Genomic DNA, 23,524 nt, shown 5'->3' on the forward strand with positions numbered 1-23,524 from the left:
TACCCTACTTTCCAAAATAACCTAATCCCCACTTTATCGAGTGGGCAAAAAGCGCGCGTAAACAAAATGCCATCGCGAAAATGGCGTCCATTTTCATTCATATTTCGTCCGTCGCGTTCCAGCGATTACGGTTTGCGAGGCAACGGTCGGGTTCTTTTTTCGCGGCAATTTGGGCGGCATTTCCAGTGGACTTTTTGCGGCCAGTTTTAATCGGTGTTGCCATTTTAGAGAGCTCGCCGACGAGGGCGTTTCATTTGTCTGTCCTTTTTTGAAGCGTTGTTGTTTGAATGTCTCGGATACCTACCTGCTTGGGAGTTTTTAATTAATGTTTTTGCTAATACTGTTTTTTTTGTTCTTTTCAGATGAACATAACCTTTAATATGGTACGATGACGTGAAAGCAATGCTGCTGCAGCAGGCGTCGTCGTCGCCTGGTCCCAGCGGCACGGCGAGCCCCAAGTTGACTTCCAGTCCAAGACCAAACCCGAGTCCAAGTTTTAATAGTAGAGCGACTGGAAGTCCGAGTTTGAGTGATGGGGCTTCGAGTTCGAACAGTCCCAAGTTGGGCGCCAATAGTCCTAAGTTGGGCGCCAGTCCTAAGTATGGGAGTCCAAAGCTGGGGACTGGTAGTCCAAAGCTGGGACGGGTGACGCTGGAAGATGAGGCTGCGCTGGAGAGACTGCAGGCGGAACTGAAGGAAGGCTGGACGGTGCACACGGGGAGAGATGGCAGACTGTATTATTGCAAGTATGTAGAATACATAAGCCATTACACAACCGTTAATTGCATAGCACTACAGAACAAATATGTTTGCTTTAATTTATGAATGTAAATCGAAGGCGGCTCTCGATAAAATAACCTAACGAGCCTCATGAATAAAGGAAAACAAAAAACAGTTTCACAAGCAGAATTTTTGCAAACATTTTGTTTAACGAAACGGTTTATGTCCAAAGTTATTTTATAGCAGACAATAAAAGCCTTTCATTAATTTTAAAATGTCGGTTAAGCTCATGCAAGGGTCTTTACGTAAAATTTTAAGGACGAAACTTTATGTTGTCCATAAAAGATTAATACGAGTGCTTTTAAACCACGGATTGCACACATTTTTCGAAAATCCATTTTGATGGCACTTCAGATTTAAACATTTTCGCACGCGTCACCATAGTCAAAAATTAATTGGTTTTCCTGGTAAGGTAAAAAATCTATTATTGCTAGAGTGAAAAACCCGAACTTACATAAATTAAAAATTCGGTTCACATACCTTTTTTTATGCTGCATGTTCTGCCAAAGTTTCCTTGTAATTTTAGATGGAATTTTGAAAGAACGATTTCAAAATTCCATCTCCTGCCTTCGAGTAGCGTAAATAAAGGTGGTTTCATACTATTATCTTCGAGTATATTTGCATACTCCTGTCAGATTCATTCCCTCCATTGAAGATAAAATAACAGGTATTCATAGAGCTGGACAGATTTCAGTTTGCACAGTGACAGTGGCAGCCGAACAAGAGATGCAATTATCGAGGCGAATGCAACCGCACTCAACTTTCAAAGATCTGCCACACTGGAATAAAAGCCAGAAGGTTCTCTCTTTGATTAGGGGTAATTTTGGCTCGGCTTTGGTTTTTTGCCTAGCATTTTTTCCAACTATGTTTGAGGTCGGTTTCCAGTCCAACTGGATGCAGCTGTCTAGTAGTTTACCATCCCGATACCGCTTGGTAATACTGATTGCCAAATTATGTTCTTACGAATCGTTTAAAAATCTTTCTGACTGACTGATCATTTTTGGCACCGAAATACCTTCATTAGAGTTAGCCATTGGCTACATTACTACATTAACCAAGCGTTTATGCGGAATGTCGCTAATTATAAAACAATAGAAAAACAATTGTGTCTAGCGTATATCTGGCTCCGACATACAACAGGTTAATTGCCTATAACTTACTGTAGCATAGCTATATTCTTTTCATTAATTTTCATTCATATTCTAAAGTCTGTTGGCCCTTCTGTCCCTTAATCTCGGCACTAATATCTGCAACTGTGAGCAATTTAACTTGCTCCCCATTCGGGAGCTAGTCTAAGAATTCTGACGAACTTAACATAAGACGTAACGTACTGTTAACTTAAACTGACGGCTGCCTATTGTACTTTGAGAAGTACTTTCAAATCTTTTGGAAAATTCACTTGACGTGAGCTATTTGAAGGAGCTTTAAGTTTCAAGCTTTAGAGAGGTAGAAATTGTAAATTGCAGTTCGGAATAAGGTAGACGTATGAATATCAGATTGCATTCATTGAAGAATGGAATAGCAAGAATTCAATGATTGGTTTCTGCTTTAGTATGTATGTTCAATTTCTATGAAATGTGATTATATTACGTGGACAATTCAATTATACAAAAGCAAAACAACTATGGAGTGTATCGACAAGAAGACCCAAAATGATAGTTTTATATCATAGTCCGAAAATATACTGCAATATTTATTTCGTGTCCCGAATAAAGGTCCCAAGATCACGATTTATTCGTTTACAGCCCATGTATCGATAGTCCGAGATGATTTGATCGCAATAAGAAGTTCTGTCACCAATATCGCTGGCCATACTTGCTTATGACGGATATCAAATCGATTTACCTATCTCGATACTTTGATACATCTTTCATATTGGTTATATACGATGTGTGAGTTCGTTTTTCGCGATATTTTGGAAAGGAAAAATGTATGATGTATTTTATAAAGTATTGCTTGATTTGCTGACAATTAATTACGGTTAATTTTAATTAAGCTACAGATGAGAATGTCGATCTTGCTGACCGCTATTCATGGTGTTTTGTTGATTTGTTTGTTCGTTTCAACGCGCTATCTCAGGAACTACTGCTACTGGTCCGAATTGAAAATTATTTCAGTTTTAGATAGCTCATTTTTCGAGGAAGGCTATGATTTACTGGATGTTCCCACAAAATGCGGGAGAAACCGCTGGCAGAAGCTAGTACTTACATAAATAGATTTCTTTACTCCTCAATTTTAAATAACATTCCAATATTTTGTCACAACAACATAGTATCGAATCATCCCAACATTACGAGATGCGAGTCATGAGTATCGATTCCCCAGTTTATTATAATCGAGTGCGTCGGACGGAGGCGGAGCGCCTACAATGACACAGGCTGCGTCGTCGACGGCTCGGAACACGCGCTTGTGACGTCAATATTTTCCCGCCATTGTCAGATCACAGGGTTGCTAGTGAAAATTTTGCATATTTATTAAATGAGGTTGGTATACGTAGGTGTTTTGTTTTATATAGCTCTATATTTGCGAAATATCACGCAAGGTAAGACAAATTAGTTGATACCTGTCAGTCTTCATATTTTTTAAAGCATACGTTCCGAAGTATCACTTATGTTATACCCATATCCCAATGAAAAAGTTTGCTGTAACATCATTTATAATTACTTCGTGGCCCAATACTTAACTAAGTATCTCTACCTTTAGAAAAGAATATCTACCTACCATCAAAGATATGTTCTAAGAAGATGAAAAGCCGTTAAAACCAGTCCACAACTCTTCGTAATATCAAACACACATCTCCGCCATCTCAAACTGAACCCAAGCTCACTTATCAATATGCATCACCGCCAAAACCATAGATACAGCCTACAGACGATAAACATCACAATCCAGCCAGTATTAGTTGAACAACACCGAGTGTTAGCACAAGATCCGAATGTGATTGCGCTGGAACGCTCCTCGGCAGCTATTTCATTCAATTTGCATGCAAATACGCGTGCCTGGGTAAATAAACACGCGTAGTTGTCACCAGAGAGGTTTGAGATGCTCATGTGGTTATTAGAGGAAGAAAGTACATTTGTGAGGGTTGAGGGATTATTGCTGAAGAGTTTATTCATTTTTAGGAAAGGTACACGAATGTTATACGACATTGATTGAGTTTACCGATATGATGCTGCCAATTTGCTTTGACGTCTAGGCGCCAATCTAATGTACAGAAATAACTCCAATATGACCCTAGCTTTGGTATATTTCTCTAACTCATACATAGATTAACGAATTTTGCCTTAACAGTAACAAAATTAACATTCGCAACGACGTAGAACCTTTGTGAGAATAGAGCGTTCAATTCACGTATTTGAATTTCGATTACAGAACATTAATACGTCATTTGTTTTCGATTAAAACCATTATTCAAGTTTGGAAGGTCCCAACCCTAAGCTAAGCCATGATGGCGGACGCGCGTCACTCGTTCCCGCCTTCATTAGACGGATTGAATTGAGACAATGTACGCGATATCCGCTTGTAAATTATACGCACACATCCGCCTATAGCTAAATAATACACTTTTGATTATAGTTTTCCTGTTAAAAGACAATAGGAGTGGTATACTCTCGTTAATTGATGTGTTGAAAAAGTTGTTACGCTGACAGATGTCACATTGTCACGCCTCTGTGAACAGTGATTGCGCGGGAACATTTTGGCGGCATTTCGGCTGTATTTTTTTGACTGTGACGAAAATACGTTTTTCATTAAAAATATCTGTTTCATATTTTGTATAAAAGGATTTCATCTCGTTAACAGCATTTTTTGAAAGTTAAAAGGTCTTTTGTACGTTTTATTTAGTTAGTTAGTTAGTTAGGTTAGTTAGTTAAGGGAAGATTTTTAAGTTGTAATTTGTTACCTACTGACTACAACGATATTTTGCGTAAAACTTACTCATATTTTTTTAGGATAAAAGAAACAAATAAAATGATTATCTTGCTCTTTCTTAGAGGTTATTATTATTTTCTCACTTTGAAGTGAAGCATCGGAAGCAATGTAAGAGGAATGCCATCATACTATCACTAATGCGAATCTCAAAGAAAAATATGGAAGACATTTTAATATCAACGCTGCTTTGAGATCCAGTTTATATTCGCGTTCCGAGTACTATTTTTATTGAAATGAAAGGATGCGGAAACAAAAGCTTTGAGTTTTTTTAGGTCTTGTTGGTTGGTAGTAACTTTTTAAGATGATTAAGGACTGTTGCTCTATTTGAATATGAATGTTATTTTTAATCGATGACTGAGATGCTGTATTTTAAATTTTAATTTTAAGTAATGATAAATGAAATAAGACCAAGTAAAAAGTACGTACAAAGCTAAAACTAATTCAACGAGGCAGAATTTTACAGTTAAACTAACCTCACGAGGCAGTTATTCACCACTAACAGAGTTAAAAATAGAATTTTACATGAAAAAATATTCATAATGTAGTGGACTATCGGAAAACGCTCGGAAACTGTTATCTAGGCGGATTTACCACTAAACCGCGCCCGATTATGCAGGCTTGTTCATTTTACCATAAAAACGATGTGTTCGGAACGTGCCGACGCCATATTTGTTACTATTTTAATGGCTGCCGAATGGATTTAGATAATACGTTTTCACGATTACATTTTTTAGTAACTCGTTGATTTTTTATTTGACCAGTTTTGCAATTTTATTTATAAGCCATAAAATGCGTTCACATATTGCAGAAATGTGCTAATGCTACGTATCTATATAGACTAAAGATTTTTATTTTACTGAATTTTATATGCGGTTGAATTATTCCAGTGTGGTTTGTCTATCAATAGACTATTTGTTTTAATTGTTGTATTTTTTTTTAAATAAATAAATAAATACTACAAACTTAGAAGCCACGTTTTCACTACAGATAATAAAATCAAAGACACTAATTAAACTCACAAACACCAAAAAGTATTTTATCAACATTTAGCCCAGTCTTTCATGTGGCAACACAGTTGGAGTGTTGCCAGTTAATTACGCCTGCAACAGACAATCGAACAATGTGCTTATATAGTAGGATTTGTTGACGGTTGATGTCGGGACCAAATCTCTGGCCTTAGGCTGATATATTAGCTGCAAATGGTAACTGAGTTAATGACCTAGCGTATTAATTAAGTGGCCATGCTTTGATCATGTTGCCGAAAATTGTTTGAGATACTAATTTAATAAAGAGGATACATTTTTTTTGTGTTTTTGTACCTTAAAGTCTCTGAAAGTACTGAACCGAATTGATGTTTTTTTTTCACTGTTGGAAAGGAGTCTATACTTTATCCCAGTACTGGAAGTACATATTTCCCGTGGGAAAAACGCCAGTTAGAGATATTTTAAAGATCCATTGCAAGTTAGTTATTAAATTCTCTACTTACTTTTGCTACGTTATATTTTTAATGGCGAGTATTTTATAATCACTGTAAACAAAAAAGAACTTAGAAATAAAAACCTTTCCATTTTTATAATTAAAAATGCAAATTGGAAAATCTGGGGTCGTTTTCACGCGGTTAAACCATTGGATTTGGTATGCAACAGAGGCAGTTTGTATTTTTTTTTATTTTCTCTTTATCCTCAAAGTAATTACCTAATATTAAATATATATATAAAAAATATATTTCGATGTAAGTCGATCCAGATAGCTTACTCATGTTACTGTTGTGTTGTTACTGTTACAGCCTTCTTATCTTCCCACTGCTGGGCACAGGTCTCTTCTCACACGGGGATGAGCCTACCCATAGTTAACTTTTTTCATTTCGATTACTTAGCTTTTCTTTTTTTAAAAACGGTTTAGGTTATCGTCCCAATTATAGGCCCTATTTTACATTTTGACATTGCCCGTGGGAGTATATACCAGGGTTGAGCGAGGGTTACCTGTTTACAAACAGTTAATTAGATCTTTGATTGCCGTTATTACAAGGCAAATAGTTGCTTTCAGGACTTTGTAGGCTGTAAGCGTGGGCGCAGAAACATCTAAAAAGTTTTCCACGGAAAATATTTGCGAAGCCTTTTTGTAACGACGGTTTTATTGGGTAATTAGAGGAATAAATAGGGTAGATAGTAAATTCTTTAATAGTGTAATACATTATAACATAGAGGTAAATGGGTAATATTTTTAATTTGTTGATTTATGTGGTTAGAATAGCAAAGGTTCGGTACATTACAAATTTTGATGTTTGAAAGAATATATGCCATGTGAAAATGAAGCACGGAATATTTATAAATGTTTTGTTTTTACATCATCAATATGTTATACATTTATTATTATTTAAAAGCCGGTTTGCATATTTTCACATTTTAATATTTCTATATTCACAAATATTGCAACAAATACACGTCAACAATAGACGGCCATATTGCAAAATCGTCAATACTATGAAATGGGAACTACATATTGTAGAATTCCATATATACCTCTCAATAGATAGATCTACGAAATCCAGCGGCCAATCCATTGAACCGACATTCGAACATGGATGAATTCACGCCACACAAATACCAATATGATCGATACTTCGATACCTATTGGACAACAATATGAATAGCGAAATAAACGTGATATTTTCCCTGTATCTCTGGATCCAGATATCACGGAGAACAAATGACTAGCGGAGATGTCATACCGTTAAATCTCCTAAGAAAGTAGCGCGCCAAAATGCGGGTGTTCGGGGGAAGAGGAACGTTAATAGCTCCTTAACATGCCTCTTATGTAACCCGTACAACATGTTTTCAAAATAAAATTACCAATCAAAATCAAAATCAAATGGTTTTAATTTCAAATAGGCCTTTGCAGGCTCTTATGAAACGTCAAATTAATTGCACGGTTCCAAAAAGTCAAATCAATCAAGACCAATCTTTGATTTGGTTTCGATTTGACAAGGAACCCGAACGTCTTGTTAGTTCTAGTACGTTGCTTCTACAGGAAGGCGCCAGAGTCTGGCGGCCAGACGTACCTTCCTTATGTCATCTCCGCTATCTTTCTTCCTCCGTGGTGTCTCTAGATACCGACAATAAGGTTACTGTATTACGGCATTTACGGTTTCTTTTCATCTCGCTATCTGTGACCCATATGTCTCAACGTGGACTGTGACGTCATCTGTCAGTTCCGCTTTGAGGTTATGTCAGAATGAATTAATGATTTATTGCTTGTTCTTGGAATCTGTGCGGACTGCGGTTACGATGTCAATACGTTGTAAGACGTTGTTGTTCTATTTATCTTGAATAGAAGTAGAATACATTCTAAAAATAGGCTTTGATTTAAATAAAGCATTGTATCGAAAAAAATTTCAAATATTTTCAACTTGGTCTAAAGAAACTTTTTTGCGAAGCTTAGTATCAATACCCACGTGACAGTTAGCAAGCAAGTATAATCTGAGTTTGAGTTCGTCTTATCGATAAACGCGCATCTCAAAATCGATTCACTGCACTCGCACGTTAAAAGCTTTCAATGTATCAAACGTTCTTAATTCAAATGCCCACACAGACATCTACCAATGTGTTTCATCTATGCTACTACCATTGCGTAAACGGGCATCACGTATTATGAATGGGAACTATTTATACCTCAAACAATGGAATCGTGTACCATCGGCTACATTCGGTTGTTTCCGTTCAGCATTCGATTTTTAAACGAGAAACTTTATGGCGGTATTTCGTTGTTATTTTGTTTTATTTTCGTCTGTCATTGGGTACTGTAGTGATGGATTTTGGCTTAAGCCCACAAAGCCTAGCCTGGGGCAGTCCAATTTGGACCCTTTCAATTCAGGCGCTCAATGTGTTACAGTCAAACGAAGTAGACGAAGTTTCTTTGTTATATTGAGCGCTACAATACACCGATGTACCTATTGTATTTACAATAGGTTTAGTGTGTACGAGTATGGCATATTTTCTTTAGCTTAATTTTTTTTCAAAAGCAGAGCATTTTTGTTCTGTACTTCTGGATCGCCTAGGGGAGATGTTCCCAAAACGGGTAAGCTAAGGGAAGATGTTAAATAAAATAACCAAGAACATTACATGCGACTTGTATTTGTACTCATAGGGTTGTTTATATAATAAACTTTGGAAAACATAAGATAGTCTTAGTAATCTTCTTCAAAATTCAGAAAAAAAGTAAAAAATATAAACCCCTTCGAAATACCCGCTTTGCCCTAGGGGGGGTCCTAAAACGGGTAGCGCCTTTGGGCAAAGCAGGTAATCTATACATATAATAAATCTGTAAAAAAACTGTGTCTGTACATTGAATATATTAAAAAAATAATAATTGGGTGGGGTTTAGAATCAGTAGTGGAGCACAAATCCAAAAAAAAAATTCTGTCTGTTTGTCTGTATGTCTGTATGTCTGTATGTCTGTATGTCTGTTTGTTTGTACACGCTAATCTTCGGAACTACTGGACGGATTTCAATGATTTTTTCTTTGTTGTATCAGTATTAAGCCTGGTCAACATATAGGCTATAATTTATCTTCGAAACTTGAAGACCTGGTGCAGAACTCCAACAGACCAATAAAACTATAAGAGATACAAATATGGTGCCATGGCAAAATATGTTACATTCAATGAGCATTTTCAGCTGAAATAATAAATTTTAAGATCTGGAACACCTGATGTGGAACCCCAAGAGCCCAGCTTCTCTGTACCATATACAGGTATGACGCTTTAGCAAAAGTTGTTCAATTTGATAAGCACTTTCTATTGACTTATACAAATTGAAGATCTAAAACACCTGATGTGGAACGCCAGGGGCCCGGCTAGACTATAGCATATAGAGGTATGACGTTTTAGCAAAAGTTGTTCAATCTGATAAGCATTCTCTGCTGACTTATAAAAATTGAAGATGTAAAATACCTGATGTGGAACTCCAGGAGCACTGCTAGACTATATGAAGCATATGACGTTTTAGCAAACGTGGGGCCGAAGCCAACACGCTGAAGCCCTTTTGAGTCAACTTTAATGAAATGGTGACACAAAACCGACGATTATCCCTTTAAACACTATAGAAATGAACCCAAGGACAATCCCCGGTGGTCGTTAAAAAAAAGACAATCCCCGGTTCTGTGCTAAACTATTGCTAGCTATGGACGAAAACTACTTGGGCTATTGTGATGGGATGTTAGTGGATGACAATGTATTAGGTACATGTAAAACCGGCAGGTGGAGACTCGCCACCTCACTTACTGGGCCCCCGGAAACCAGTCACTGAATAGCAACAAGAGGGCAACAGGGACATGACCGGCTGAAGGGTGAGGATACCTCGGCGGACTTTAAACGCAGATTACGCGCTCCCTGTGCTTACCATGAGGCACCTACCCTCCGAGCAGGGCTACTAATCCTGCTCTAGCGACTCCACTCTGGACGGCCAAGCCAAGCCAGAGGCGTGAGACCTACCCCCGTCATGGTTCACTCCGACCGGCCGGAGATGGGGGACAGTATACACTCCCTGGAGAACTCAGTATATATAGCCCCGCGGGGTCGCTACTCCCCGTCATCAGCCTCAGATGTCCTGCGGTGCCTATATCTCATTATTATTGTCGTTATTATCTCAAGAGCCTTTGTCCCAATTATGTTAGGGTCGACATCCAGTCACGATGCAACTGAGTACCAGTGTTTTACAAGGAGCGACTGCTTATCTGACCTCCACAACCCGGTTACCCGCCCAACCCAACACCCGTTGGTAAGACTTACTGGCTTCTGACTACCCATAACGACTGCCAAGAATGTTCAATGAAAGTCGGAACCTACAGTTTAACATCCCCTCCAAATAACGGTCATTGGTATCCAAAATATACGTAGAAAGTACATACGAACTTAGAAAAGTTGCATTGGCAGGCACTTGCCAGACCTGGAATCAAAGACGCACGCTCATACTTGAGAGATTGGTTCTCTACCCACTAAACCACCACGAATTCCACTAAGTCACCACGACTTTGTCATCTATTTAATGTTTTTTTACGTAATAATACGTGTAATATTTTTGCCTCACACAACTTAAATGCGGACTAATTAGAATCACTACTTTTATCCCTATGGTCACGTCTATTGTGACTATTCAGATCTTTGATTTTGCTGACCCCGTAGTCGCTGGCATAACGGACAGGATCCGCGTACGAAGTCGCGGGCAGAAGCTAGTGAATGAATATATGTGATAAATGAATTAGAAAACGTATCTTAGCCTCCTGTTATCCAGGAAATCTTTATCGTTAATTAGTCTCCTTAATTATGTTAAACAGTTTTCTTATTTTGATCAGTCTAGATCACTTTTTTACTTTATTAAATGTTATATTTGAAATTATAATCCTACCAGCAGATAATTTTATTAAAAATCAGAGAAAACATATTTTAATTTCTTTTTCACGCTGTTCCTGTACTTCTTCAGCTCTCTGTGGCTTCCTTTGTCTTCGATTAGCTTTCTGTGGGATCAATTGAGGAAGTGCCCCCTTATTTCAAATCGGGTAGTCACCCGTTATGCCCCTACCCGTTTTGCCCAAGAGCACGTTTTTAATTTCAACTACCTTAACCTTAAAATAGTAAACAAGGAGACCACTAAGTATTCACAATTAATAAGCATATAACATGCAAAATGATAATACAAAACTGCGAAAACCGTATCTTGCACCATATTTGAGTAGTCAGCACTAGTATAATCCGATTTTTTTTAATAAACTCTGCAAAAAACTTTTTTTACATCTAATCTCGAAAACGATCGTTCTAGGCGCGCGAGCCAACTGACCGTGATCGGCGGGGTGGTAGTGCACCGCTCTACACTCACAGGTTCACACTAAGACCTATAATATACGAATGGCAAGGCCTACCCGTTTTAGGAAGGGTACCCGTTTTAGGAACATCTCCCCTACATGGAAAGTATCATAATATCAAAGAACGATATTATTCAAAAGAAATCGGGCTATACATAGTTAGATCTATTTACGAATATAACGTAGCATCTGCATACTCCAAAAGAAACAAAACAGTTAGAATATGTTATCTATTTAAATTTTCTAATTCATTTTTCGAACTGCGTTCCAAAAAGTATTCACGCAAAACTTTTTGACCAAACGCATACCACATTACTGCAATAAGGTTTAACCACAAAAAAGTTTGGTAAGCAGCTTTCCAGCCAGTGTTGTGGGCTAGTCCTGCATTATTCATGGTGCCGCTTTGAGGGTCTCCTGACAATACTTTAATCCCAGTTATCTATGGGAGCACGCTGGCTCCGGCTTATGTCAACCGAGGTTATGGTAAAACGGGGAATGGTCACATTGTCACCATAATGCCGATGGAAATAGAAGTTTTATGGGATTTTCGGAATGCAAGGCTTATTTTGCCCTCTGGTGCAGGGGTGGTTTTAAAATAGAGGATGATTTTTTGTTAAGAGCTGTCCAAAACTGATTAAAGTTATGTACCTACATACATCTGAAGATACTCAATAATAAACAAAATTCTGCCTTCTCCGCCAACAGCATAAAGCAAGTAATTTTTTCCATTGTTGATTTAGTCACAACCTTTTTATATAAATTTTACAACTGAAACCCATTTATTTTCTTCTTATTTGCACATAAATTATCTTACTATCTCATCATTCTATTTATATACGTATTTCTAAATGGAAACAATGTCACCATCATGACATGACAATTAAGACCGCCATCTTATTGTGGCAAGAAGGGTCCTGTCCCTTCCTCATGTCATATGACGGCTCAACTCGTCATCTCGTGTGTACGCGGCCTAGATGTGAATAGACGTGTTCAACTGCTTGTGTGTTTGTCCTAATCCTGGGTCTTTAGTGGCCAGTGTCTGTCTTAGGGAGTAAGGAGACAAGAGTGAGAGTATTGTTTAGTTGTTATATGAAGAGAAATAGAGGGCTTAAAGCTTAGGTCTTATAAGTGACAGTTTCCTTACAAAGAAATATTATATGGTTAGCCTTTTCTTAACTATGCTGGAGCTGGCTGTCAGACTAACTGGGTGCAGCTGAGTACCAGTGTCCAATGTAGAGCAACTGCCTATCTGAACTTCGCAACCCAGTTTATCTTAGGTAAGTCTGTTTGATAGACTTGGCTTCTTATTATAAAACAACAAATAAGCCGGGACCCAAAGTTTAACTTGTATTCCGAAATACAGAGGAAATCGTTATGGCATAAATGATCACCGTCAAGTAAATAATATAATGAGACCATTAAATACACTCTGCATCTATATTATTTAATTTCCACAAGTAAATATTTATTTGGTCCTGAAATGTATCAACTATCGTTACGAAGTCATTTGTATGTATATCCGTTTCCGCTTTACCGGAATATTTGCGCGGGAAAATTGGATGTCACATTAAATGTGTATTTTAAACATACATTTTTGACAGAGCTTATTATGGTTAAAATACTGATTATAATAATGTTTTAATATGCGGATATTAATATTACCTACGTGAATGATCAATCATCGTTAAAAGTATATCAGTGAGAGTAAAAATGTTGGTGTTATATTGTAATCTTGAAAATCTCAAGATCTTAAGAAATTCTTTCCATCCCTATAACAACACTAAAAAAACCACAAACCGATGTTGGCCGGACTCGGGAATCAAACCCGAGACCCCGCGCACATCAGTCGCGCTTTATCACCACTAGATCAACGCACGGAACATTTAATAACCATAATAATAACAAACTACCCTCAGCTGTGAGCTATGATAGTACAATCCAAACAGACTTTCCAATAACTTATAGGATCTAGAATAGTCACATAAATCGCTATCAACTATAAATTCTAGGCTCAAACTTTCTATTCCCACTAAATCAAATATAAACGACCCATTTAACTATTCCTACTAACAAACAAACTTTCAAATAGTTTCAGCGTCGAAATTTTGCAAAAAATCCCGGAAACGGAAACTCATTTCGTATCAAAGGGCCGAAAGTTCAATATCCTGTTAGCCTCTTAAAAGATATTTTTTTCTAGTATGCAATGCAGGGGAAAAGTGCAGAAGGATTAGATGGAACATGGTCCAAAATATGACACTAATAATTTTTATCTTCTAAGCGGAGCCCATTGCAGGCATTGATATTCTTTACATCAGTTTTACACTAGCGAGTTTTCTTTCACGCACGTAAACGCTAGATTTTTCTACGTTCGATAACCGAGGGGCGAAAAGTTTTGTTCCATGTTGCGTATCTTTCGCTCTAGCAGTTGTCAATTGTTTCTCTCACGCGTATGAACCAAGGTACACCGCGTGGAAAATCTTCTAGTGTTAAAGCGCTCTTATACATTGTTCTTTCATTAAAAATAGTTTACAATAACTGTATGAAGGTTGTAAAAGTCTAAACCCTAAGTTATCTGTTTCACAAAATGGAACTTCTATCATCTTACTTCTTAGCCAACACCACTCGCCTCTTAATCTGGCCATCAGCAGTTCTGTGATGTCTGCAGGCATATTGATTGGTCATCCAAGATGTTTCACAACCACTATCAGCGTGTTATAGTTTTATAGCGTGCTGTTTTAGGAATGTGTGGGGGAACTTTGGAGTGAGTTTTTCTGGGTTTTATAGTACTTATTATACGTAGGTAATTTTAATGGGGATTGCTTCAATCTTATTGACAAATTTTGGGAGTCGTAAGTGAAATGCTTAACTGATTTGAGACCATTTCTAGACCATTAATCACTACAGGGATATTGTTTATCAGATAAAGAAATATTTTATTTAATTCAAATTGCTATTAATCAAATATATAGATTGCACTAAAAGACTATATCACTGTCAAAATCTAACTGCATTACACAATATCAAACCCCAATTTAAAACAATAGATAGTATCTCATCTTAAGGTCAAACTGATAAACAGTTAAGTGAACTATTACTTAGATAACCGTCGTAATTTGACGTAACCGTAGCCCAGTTAAAGATAACAGTAACAGTTAGTAATTGACGTTATCTGATCGACCGACTTGTCTTGAGTTTACGAAACTCCGTCTAAATTGAAAGTTATGTGGTTAACTGGCTCGATCGAAAGTTAACTGTAGGGTTTTAATCAAAGTTTGATTAATCAAATTAAGGAAAGTTTTTTTTTGTGGATGAGGTTATTTTGTTTAATTAGTGGGTTTTTGTTTGCTTTTATTTGGACAATAATAACTCAAATTTGAGCGGCGAGAAAACGTTCAGCCAAACATGTGAAGATGTTTATTTAGATCCTAATAGGTACCTAGTGATTTTCGTAAATACTTATGTCAGATAACTTGTGGGATTTAAGATACTGGTGACCAACTTTCTTATTTTCCAATTGACACAATACATTCTTAATCTTTAAATGTTCTCTTATTCATTTATATTGCCTGTTTAAAAATTTATGTAAGAGTTTTAATAATATGTATTCGTATGAAAGTCGTGGTGGCATAGTGGGCAAAGAACCAACCTCTCAAATATGAGGGCGCGGGTTCGATTCCAGGTCAGGCAAGTACCAATGCAACTTTTCTTAGTTTGTATGTAAGTACTTTCTAAGTATATCTTAGACACCGATGACTGTGTTTCGGATGGCACGTTAAACTGTAGGTCCCGGCTGTCATTGAACATCCTTGGCAGTCGTTACGGGTAGTCAGAAGCCAGTAAGTCTGACACCAGTCTAACCACAGTGTACTGGGTTGCCCGGGTAACTGGGTTGAGGAGGTCAGATAGGCAGTCGCTTCTTGTAAAGCACTGGTACTCAGCTGAATCCGGTTAGACTGGAAGCCGACCCCAACATAGTTGGGAAAAAGGCTCGGAGGATGATGATGATTCGTATGAAACTCTAAAATTACCTAGGTTCAAATCAACGTTGTTCCTCCCAGTAGGCACTTTATAATTCACACTCTTAATACTTACGTTAGCGACGATCGGTACATATCACCATCCTGAAGGATGACTACTAATGGAAGTCGATCATATTTCACTAGTGCGAAAACTTGGAGACTTTTTTTCACTGCTCGATACCTGTCGTTTTTTGTCTGTCCAACTGTCTATTTTAATAATTATTATTTTAATAAATTCAGCGGTTCGGATCCTTATTAGCTTAAATGATTAATTCATACAATAGTAGCATATCATCAATCAATCAATTTATAACAATGAATAATTGGATTTGGAATAAATAATGGGTACTAAACTAAAATCATACAATCAGTCCAAATTGTTAATATCAGAACCAATATTGAAATAATCCAATAGTAGACTACTGACTTGATTAAATTTTAAAATGGCCGCCAGGGGGCGTGGCAATTCGTTGATATATCTCATCAGCTAGCAGTTTCATCAGCTCATTACAAATCCAGTAAGCCATTAATAATTGACAGAAATTACTTACAAGTTAAGCCCACGTGGAAAATTCATGTTTTTCACTGAAGACGTGTTACAAAGTTGGTAATTTGTTCTTTGATGATATGATTATTTTATGTTGTTTTACAATTGCCAAGTTTACCTAGCACGAGAATATTATATCTCTTAAACTTATCTCCTCTTTTTGGAGGGAAATCATCATGTCAATGACCACTCCCGCTGTGAGTGCAGTGTGAGGGAGTGTCCCTCTTACTGACTCAAGGAACGATGTTCTTTCTGGAGCTCTTTGTGTATCGGAGCTGCGGTAAGGGATGATTTATATTAGGCCGGGACGTGGCCGGGGCGTGCCGTGTACGTGGCTCGAACGGGGCACGGACGTGAAACGTTACATACATTTTGTATGACGAGCGCCGTTTGTGGCCCGGACGGGCCACGGCCGGGCCGCGTCCGGGCTTTCACTTCATTCAAAATGTATGTAACGTTTCACGTCCGTGCCCCGTTCGAGCCACGTACACGTCACGCCCCGGCCACGTCCCGGCCTAATATAAATCAACCCTAACTCTTTCGAACAATCCAGCACCATAAAACACAATACTCAGTCTATTTTCTACTGTATTTTGTGAGGATTATACTAAATAGGTGCACTCACAACTCTATCTTTTAAATTCTTTTGAGTCACTCGCGACGTTACGATTACACCCCACCCTTATCTGTTACTGCAGCAAACCTCTCAAGTGCACAATTTTTATGCACCAAAATGACTAACCACACTTCACAAAACACAGGACAACAGAGTGCTTTTACTTAGAAAATTGTCACTACGTCTTTGCCCCTTTCAAGTGCAAACAATCTCTATGCATTTAATCAGGTATGCGAGGTGGGGCGGGGTGGGGCGAGGGGGGCAGTGTAGGACATCGAGTGGTTTGTATTCATTAGCCCGTGGTTGTGCTCGATACTGGTGGACATACGGGAGGAATGGAGAGCTGAATTGTTGGGTGATTTTAATGGTAGCTAATCGAGGATACTAATCCCTTGTTCCAAGAATTTTGCATTGTATTCTGATGCACAAATTAACGTTTTTTTACGTTATTATAAATGTTTATTTTCTACTTATCACAGTCAATTAATATACGAGCAGTTTGGTCGAAAAGGTGACTACAGACCGCAACAACTAGATTCGTCATGTTAAGGGCACGCGATTTTTTGTGGTTTTCGACTTATTTTAATTTTACCACAAATATAAGTCAACGCTTGTGTTGTCAATATATTGAACCAGGATTTCTTCACATAATAGAAGTTTTTTTTTGCATACATCACATAATTACCAAAATTAATGTAAATGTTATTTCTCTGCTACCAAACCTTTACACCCGTATATCTCAGCCGCCGTCCGATCCACCACCCCTTTTCACCCCCACCTCCTGCAACCTGCTTCACGTTCGAAAAGGAATTTTTCACAGTAAATTTAAATGATTTGATAAAGTTATGTTAGAACCTTTTCAGTTATACCTCCTTTGAGCTGCCAGTACTCTCGTGTTAGCGAGGTTGAAATGTGCCCGAATATTTTATTTTACTTTTTAGGGTTCCATTACCAAAGGTTAAAACGGGACCCTGTGACTAAGACTTCGCTGTCCGTCACTAGGCTATATGTATTTTATCAATTGTGAGAGACAGTCAACATTTTTACTGAGGAAGTGCCTTTTTCTATTGCCGCTCTAATAAACATTTCAAAAGACTAGAATACAACAAATAAATGAGGGACTCCCATACAACAAACCTAATTTTTTCCTCGTTTCGTAGATACGGAATCCTCGGTGCTCGAGTTCGACTCCTACTTGGCGAGCTTTTTACACTTTTCATGATAGAATTTATATTAGAAGTGACAATAGCTTGTCCTCTAGACGTATTGAATGACAATGAGCGTGTGGGCTGTTATTGAAGCTTTTTTATCAAAATCTTCTGTTTATTCCATTATATTAATCCTCTTTTTATTGTTGGTAATCGTATTTTTGTATTAGGTTTTCTCTAGAGACTTGGAGATCAATCTTTTGACGTTGACAATACTATCTAGCACACGTGGAAAAATATTTGTGATGAACAGTTATGAAATATTGTATATTATGTAACTAAGAAATAACAACGACAGTAACAGACTGATGAAAACGCCACGACGAAGGAAAAGGTCGAGAAAAGGATGGTAAGACCATGCCCGCTTTGCTTCAGACTTGGCTGAGGCATGGCCATGCTCCCAGATATAATAATTAATTTGTATATGTTTACATAATATCAATAAGTGCTACATTAAACAAGTATTTCATTTCAAAAGATAATATCAACAAGCCAGATATTTTCGTGTTATCTTAGGCAGACTATCAAAATTCTGTTTGTGTTCAGGGGATATAAGCAGCGAATAAAATTAACTTAAAATAAACAAGGTTCGTTATTAGAAAATCAAGGTGACCGCTGAAATGAGATTTTATTTAAATTTTGTTAGCCTTCAGTAATACCAGATATTGGATGATATTTTTATCGAAAAAAGTATATACGTTGTATAGCTGAAAAGTTGTGTGAGCGTGATAATTTAATGAATCACTAGTCTGATACGAAAAATAGTTTCAGAGTACTTTATACTATAGCTTATTTATTGAGGAAGAATTAAGTTTTTGTTAAGACGCGCGAAAAAGTTCTCGTAGGAAGCGAACGAAACCGCATCTGAAGATAGTACTTGATAAAGTTAGAATCCTACAATATTTAGATTTAATAACAGATGTCAAATGTAAAAAAGCACCTTTTGCCCTTTATTCCTAGCAACGATTGCTTAATGCACTCAACTATAATTTTAATAGCAAAGCATTCTACATTCACTCGAAGTTGTTTTTTAATCAGGCGCTCAACCGTTCAAGCGTCGAGAACGATACGCGACGATATTCAATAAAACGGAACCATTATATTTCTGCTCTTTTAATGTGTATTCAGAATTGTCCTTTTTATAATGACATAGAGTATACGTAATATGTACGTATATAGCTTCTGGATAAGGGATATTTTCCAAGTTAATACGGAGCTCAGATTATTTTTTCATAGACAATTGAAGGCGCTAGACATAGGCCTCTACCAAACGTAGAGGAGACCTATGTTCAGCAAAGGACTTCACCTCAACATATGTTGAATAAAAGTAACATATCTACTTAAAGCATACCTATTTCTATATATTTACATACAAGCCGAAACAATCAAAACAAAAAAACCGTAATAACAAGTATGCCCCAAATCTGTAATTCCGGAATTCCGTTCGAGCCCCAACATTCGAATTTTCCCCTCGCATCAAGCAGGGTATCTTCACATCCAAAGAGGGTGGCTAATGGAGCCTGCAGGCTATGGTACCTGAAACACAGGTACCCAAGTAATGGGGGACCGGGAAAAGGCGTGGATATTAGTTCCGGTTGTAAAGGTGTAAATTGGAGAAATGGGGGTACTTTTGTTATTTGTTATGGTTGATTTAGGCCGAATTGTTATGGAATTTTGTCGGCTTTTGTAGTGAAAAGCATAAATATTGGTTTGTTTTTGGTTGAATTGTGCATTAAATTTTGTGCTGGTTAGACAAAGTTTTGAAATAAAATTGAATATTATAATACAAAATACATATCTTAGGTATTTGCATATGGCAAAGATAGTCAAAATAATAAGCTGTACGCCTCAGTCTGCCTAGTTGTTATAATTTAACGAGAGTGAAGAAAACTCGCTATAAAGTATATTTTTATTAGAATTACTCAAAACGATCATTATAATGAGGCTCTTAGTCACCGTAATATAATTATCGAGCGAGCTCCATTTATCCAAAGCAATGTTCCTTCAAGCTTAATAATTACAGGACCCAAATTAACAGCTATTAAAACTTCTAATGAGGTCAATTTCCATGAACCCGAAAGCAGGAAACTTAATAAAATATCTAACCATTCTCCTTTATACCATAGACAAACAAAGTCAAAATTAAACCCATTATAATCTGTGGACGCTATCAGTCCTGCCAACTTTACTAACTTGATTATAATAACAGTAATACCAACGAAACAAGGGCAAAAAACAAATATTTTCAAGGAATTTAGAAAAGTTTTTGACAAATTAATTTATCAGTTTCTATTACCTGCCTTGATGGACTCGGAAAGGATTTAATATTTTGTGTTTGGGATGTGTTATGAGCTGACAGCTACACTCAGCGGCACGGAATCTGGCCCAAGCACATTTGGGCCTTATAACCATTATTTAAATGAGAAATCTGAATTTTTATTTTAGAATTGTTTAATTTACTCATTTTCCAATAGCAAATGACTAACAAACAACAGAATTGTGAGGATGTTCATTAAGTTTCATTGAGTTAGAAAACAGAGTCCTTTACCGCAATAATCACCATAAACTTTTAAATTAAACATTTTTAACAAAAGAGAAAGTTATCGAATTTTAATAATGGTTGTTTCTTCCTCTTGATCTGATGACTACCTGCATACGATCTAGCATGCTCTGGATGATGTTTTTATCTCCACCTGAGAGATCTCCTCCCAGGCAGCTACCAGCACGGTTTTCAGTTCACTGAGAGTGCGTGGTGGGTTATGACTTGCTCGGACCTGTCTTTTAAACTTGTTCCAGACATGTTCTACAGGATTCATGGCTGGGTTTCTTGCAGGTCAGTCCAATTTTTGAATACCGAACTCGAACAAGTAATCGGTTACGCAAAGAGCTGTGTGAGGTCGAGCATTGTCCTGCATTATACGAAATTCTTCACTTCCTATGAATCCCTGACAGGGTAAAACATGATTTTGAAGGATCTCTTCAATATACCGCACTGTTGTCAGACGACTTTCGACAACCAATAATTCAGTACGGGCTTCTGAACTTATGCCTCGCCAAACCAAGATGGACCCACCATGAAAACTGACTGTTTGCTTGGTAGTGGTGGGAAGAAACCATTCTCCGCGCTTTCTCCATTCACGTTCACGGCCATCTGGAGCTCTTAAGGCGACTCTGCATTCATCGGTCCATAAAATTTGACTCCATTGGTCGTGCGTCCAATTTGAATGTTCTCTTGCAAACCTAAGTCTGGCTATACGATGGTGCAGGAGAAGTTCCAGGCCTCGAGTTGGTCTTCGAGCACGCCCATCCTGTTCCTCCATCCTTCTTCTTATTGTGCGCTTACGGACGTTGACTTCTCTTGCTGTTTGCAAAGGCTGGCGCATCTCTAACGCAGTGAGATACCGATTTTTCATTTATGCACGTACGATAAATCGGTCGTCGTGCGCCGACGAACACCTTGCACCCCCATTTTTTGGTCTTCTTGTGTAAAGGCCAGTCTGGCCATACAATTTCTATGCATATCTTTAACTTGTACGCGTTGCACTTAAAGTTTCAACCATCTTCCGCTATGTACGCCCTTGACGTCTTAGCATCACTACTTGAGCAACTTGAGCTGCAGTAAGGGTAATTTTCATATCAAATTGTGAAAATAAGAGAAACAAAAAACGATCATAATCATTATTTTTTTTTGGAACGTGCTTAGCACTTCGGCAATTTCTATCTGAATTGAAACTTAACTTTCCGCTTTGTGTTCCAACAATGGAATCTGTTTCTAGTGTTATTTTTTTCTGTATTTTAATTAACAATTACGAAAGGACTGACAATATGTCATATGAAATTAGAATTTACAACAGCTATCTGGGCTGATATCTACTTGTGTTTGTTTGGGCCAAATTCCGTGCCGCTGAGTGTATTTCATGAGCGTAGCGGTTTCAGCGCGTTTACTGTAAGACAAGTTTATTTAGTGCTATGAGACAGGGGTTTGAAACAATACTCTGTAATAAATATCACATGTATTCTAACGTATATTTCTTTCTTTTTACAGGTAAGTCGACTTTGAGCTGACAAGTCAAGATTTGGTAAGGTTTATGCATGTTATATCATAGTAAATAAGTTAAAAATCAAAAGCTAAATATAACGCTCTTTCTGAGCGCTAAGCTTATTTATATAAATAAACAAGCTTAAATAAACAAGACCACAGCCTATTAAGTGGATTTTGTCATTTCTTTTTACAACACTTAAATCTCACAGCTCAAAACCGCTCTCACTCACAACTTGATTCCCCAAGTTTTAAGTTCCCCCTAACTAATTTACGTGGCGACTTGACGAGATAGGATTAATAGAATTTGAGGGCGAGCCGCAATACAGTTACGGCCGGTTACAGGGTTCCCTGAAAATGGAAGACACTTAGACGTAATGGATTAAAAGACCTTGTGATTTTTTATTTTTTTGAGGCCTTGGGAGAGAATTGGACTGCCAGATGTTTTTTTGTTTTTGTTTTCTGTTTTTTAGTTGAAACAACAGTTCCTTGACCTTTCTTTTTGGCTGTTATATACTGCACCGTATGTTTCCAAGTATTTATGTTCATTTATACCCGGCTGTCAATGAAAAATTTATATAAAACGACGTTGAATAACTGTACTATGTTTTTCTTCTTCACCAACTCTAAATATGCAACTTTCATTTAACCATGTAACCGGTGACAATACTCTAATATAATAAACATATTTAAGGAACATACTTCTCTCTCAAATAATACGAATAAAACATACCCTTACTATCAACTCTCATTACAAACTTTATTGAGAAGAATCTATAACATTTTTCTATTTTATTCCGATCATCGATCATCCTGATCCCGCCTGGTCTCGATTCAGACGCCATATTAATTACATTTCGAGAAAATCTACAGAAGAGACTGGAATTCTAGACATTTCTATAATATTAGCAAGTATTTAATTAGTGCTTTGAATATTAATTTTGAGTTTCGTAGTATGGAGGTCTTAATTAATTTGTTTGTTGAACTAACTCAGTTTCTATGGAGGAATTTCATTACCAGCATCCGCTTGGGGTTTCACGTGCGTCGCGGGGTAACTACTCGAATAAAAATTTGCCTGTGGCTTTCCTTGATAAATGGATAAATTATCTGACACTGAAAGAATTTTATATCATCACAATCATCATGTCAGTCAATTGCCGTCGTCTGCTTATCGTAGGCCTCCTCCAAGGAACACCTAAAATCCCGCAATCATGGGCAGCCCGATACCATCTACTGCCCATCACCTTCTTACAGAGTTTTATATAATAAAAGACAAATAGAACGCGCACTGAATTTAAATAACCCACTTCCACACACCATCTCCCAACAAAACAGTCATAAAAATAACATTCAAATCTCATTAACAATAAAGAAATACTCAAAACGGACTGGAAGATATCTACGTCACAACTTACTTTAATAGCGGATTATCCAGCAACACTGCTCAGGCCTCCTTGAGCCAGATTGATGATATTATATACTCCCAGCTGCGATGTTTATTTGAGAAGGAATTTAAAAGAAAAATAA

At 37.4% G+C, this 23,524-nt stretch overlaps 1 protein-coding gene across 1 annotated transcript in view; it reads left to right on the plus strand.

Moving 5' to 3' along the window:
• Positions 1-23,524, plus strand: part of LOC135117079 (uncharacterized) — a 187,612-nt gene that overhangs the window by 62,952 nt on the left and 101,136 nt on the right. The window contains exon 2 of the mRNA XM_064035476.1: positions 363-746. Within this exon, the coding sequence (XP_063891546.1) occupies positions 403-746 (344 nt within the window). The 5' untranslated portion in view covers positions 363-402. The remainder of the gene's footprint in view (positions 1-362; positions 747-23,524) is intronic.

The sequence above is a fragment of the Helicoverpa armigera genome, chromosome 7 (assembly GCF_030705265.1).
Source record: "Helicoverpa armigera isolate CAAS_96S chromosome 7, ASM3070526v1, whole genome shotgun sequence".
Lineage (NCBI taxonomy): Eukaryota > Metazoa > Arthropoda > Insecta > Lepidoptera > Noctuidae > Helicoverpa > Helicoverpa armigera.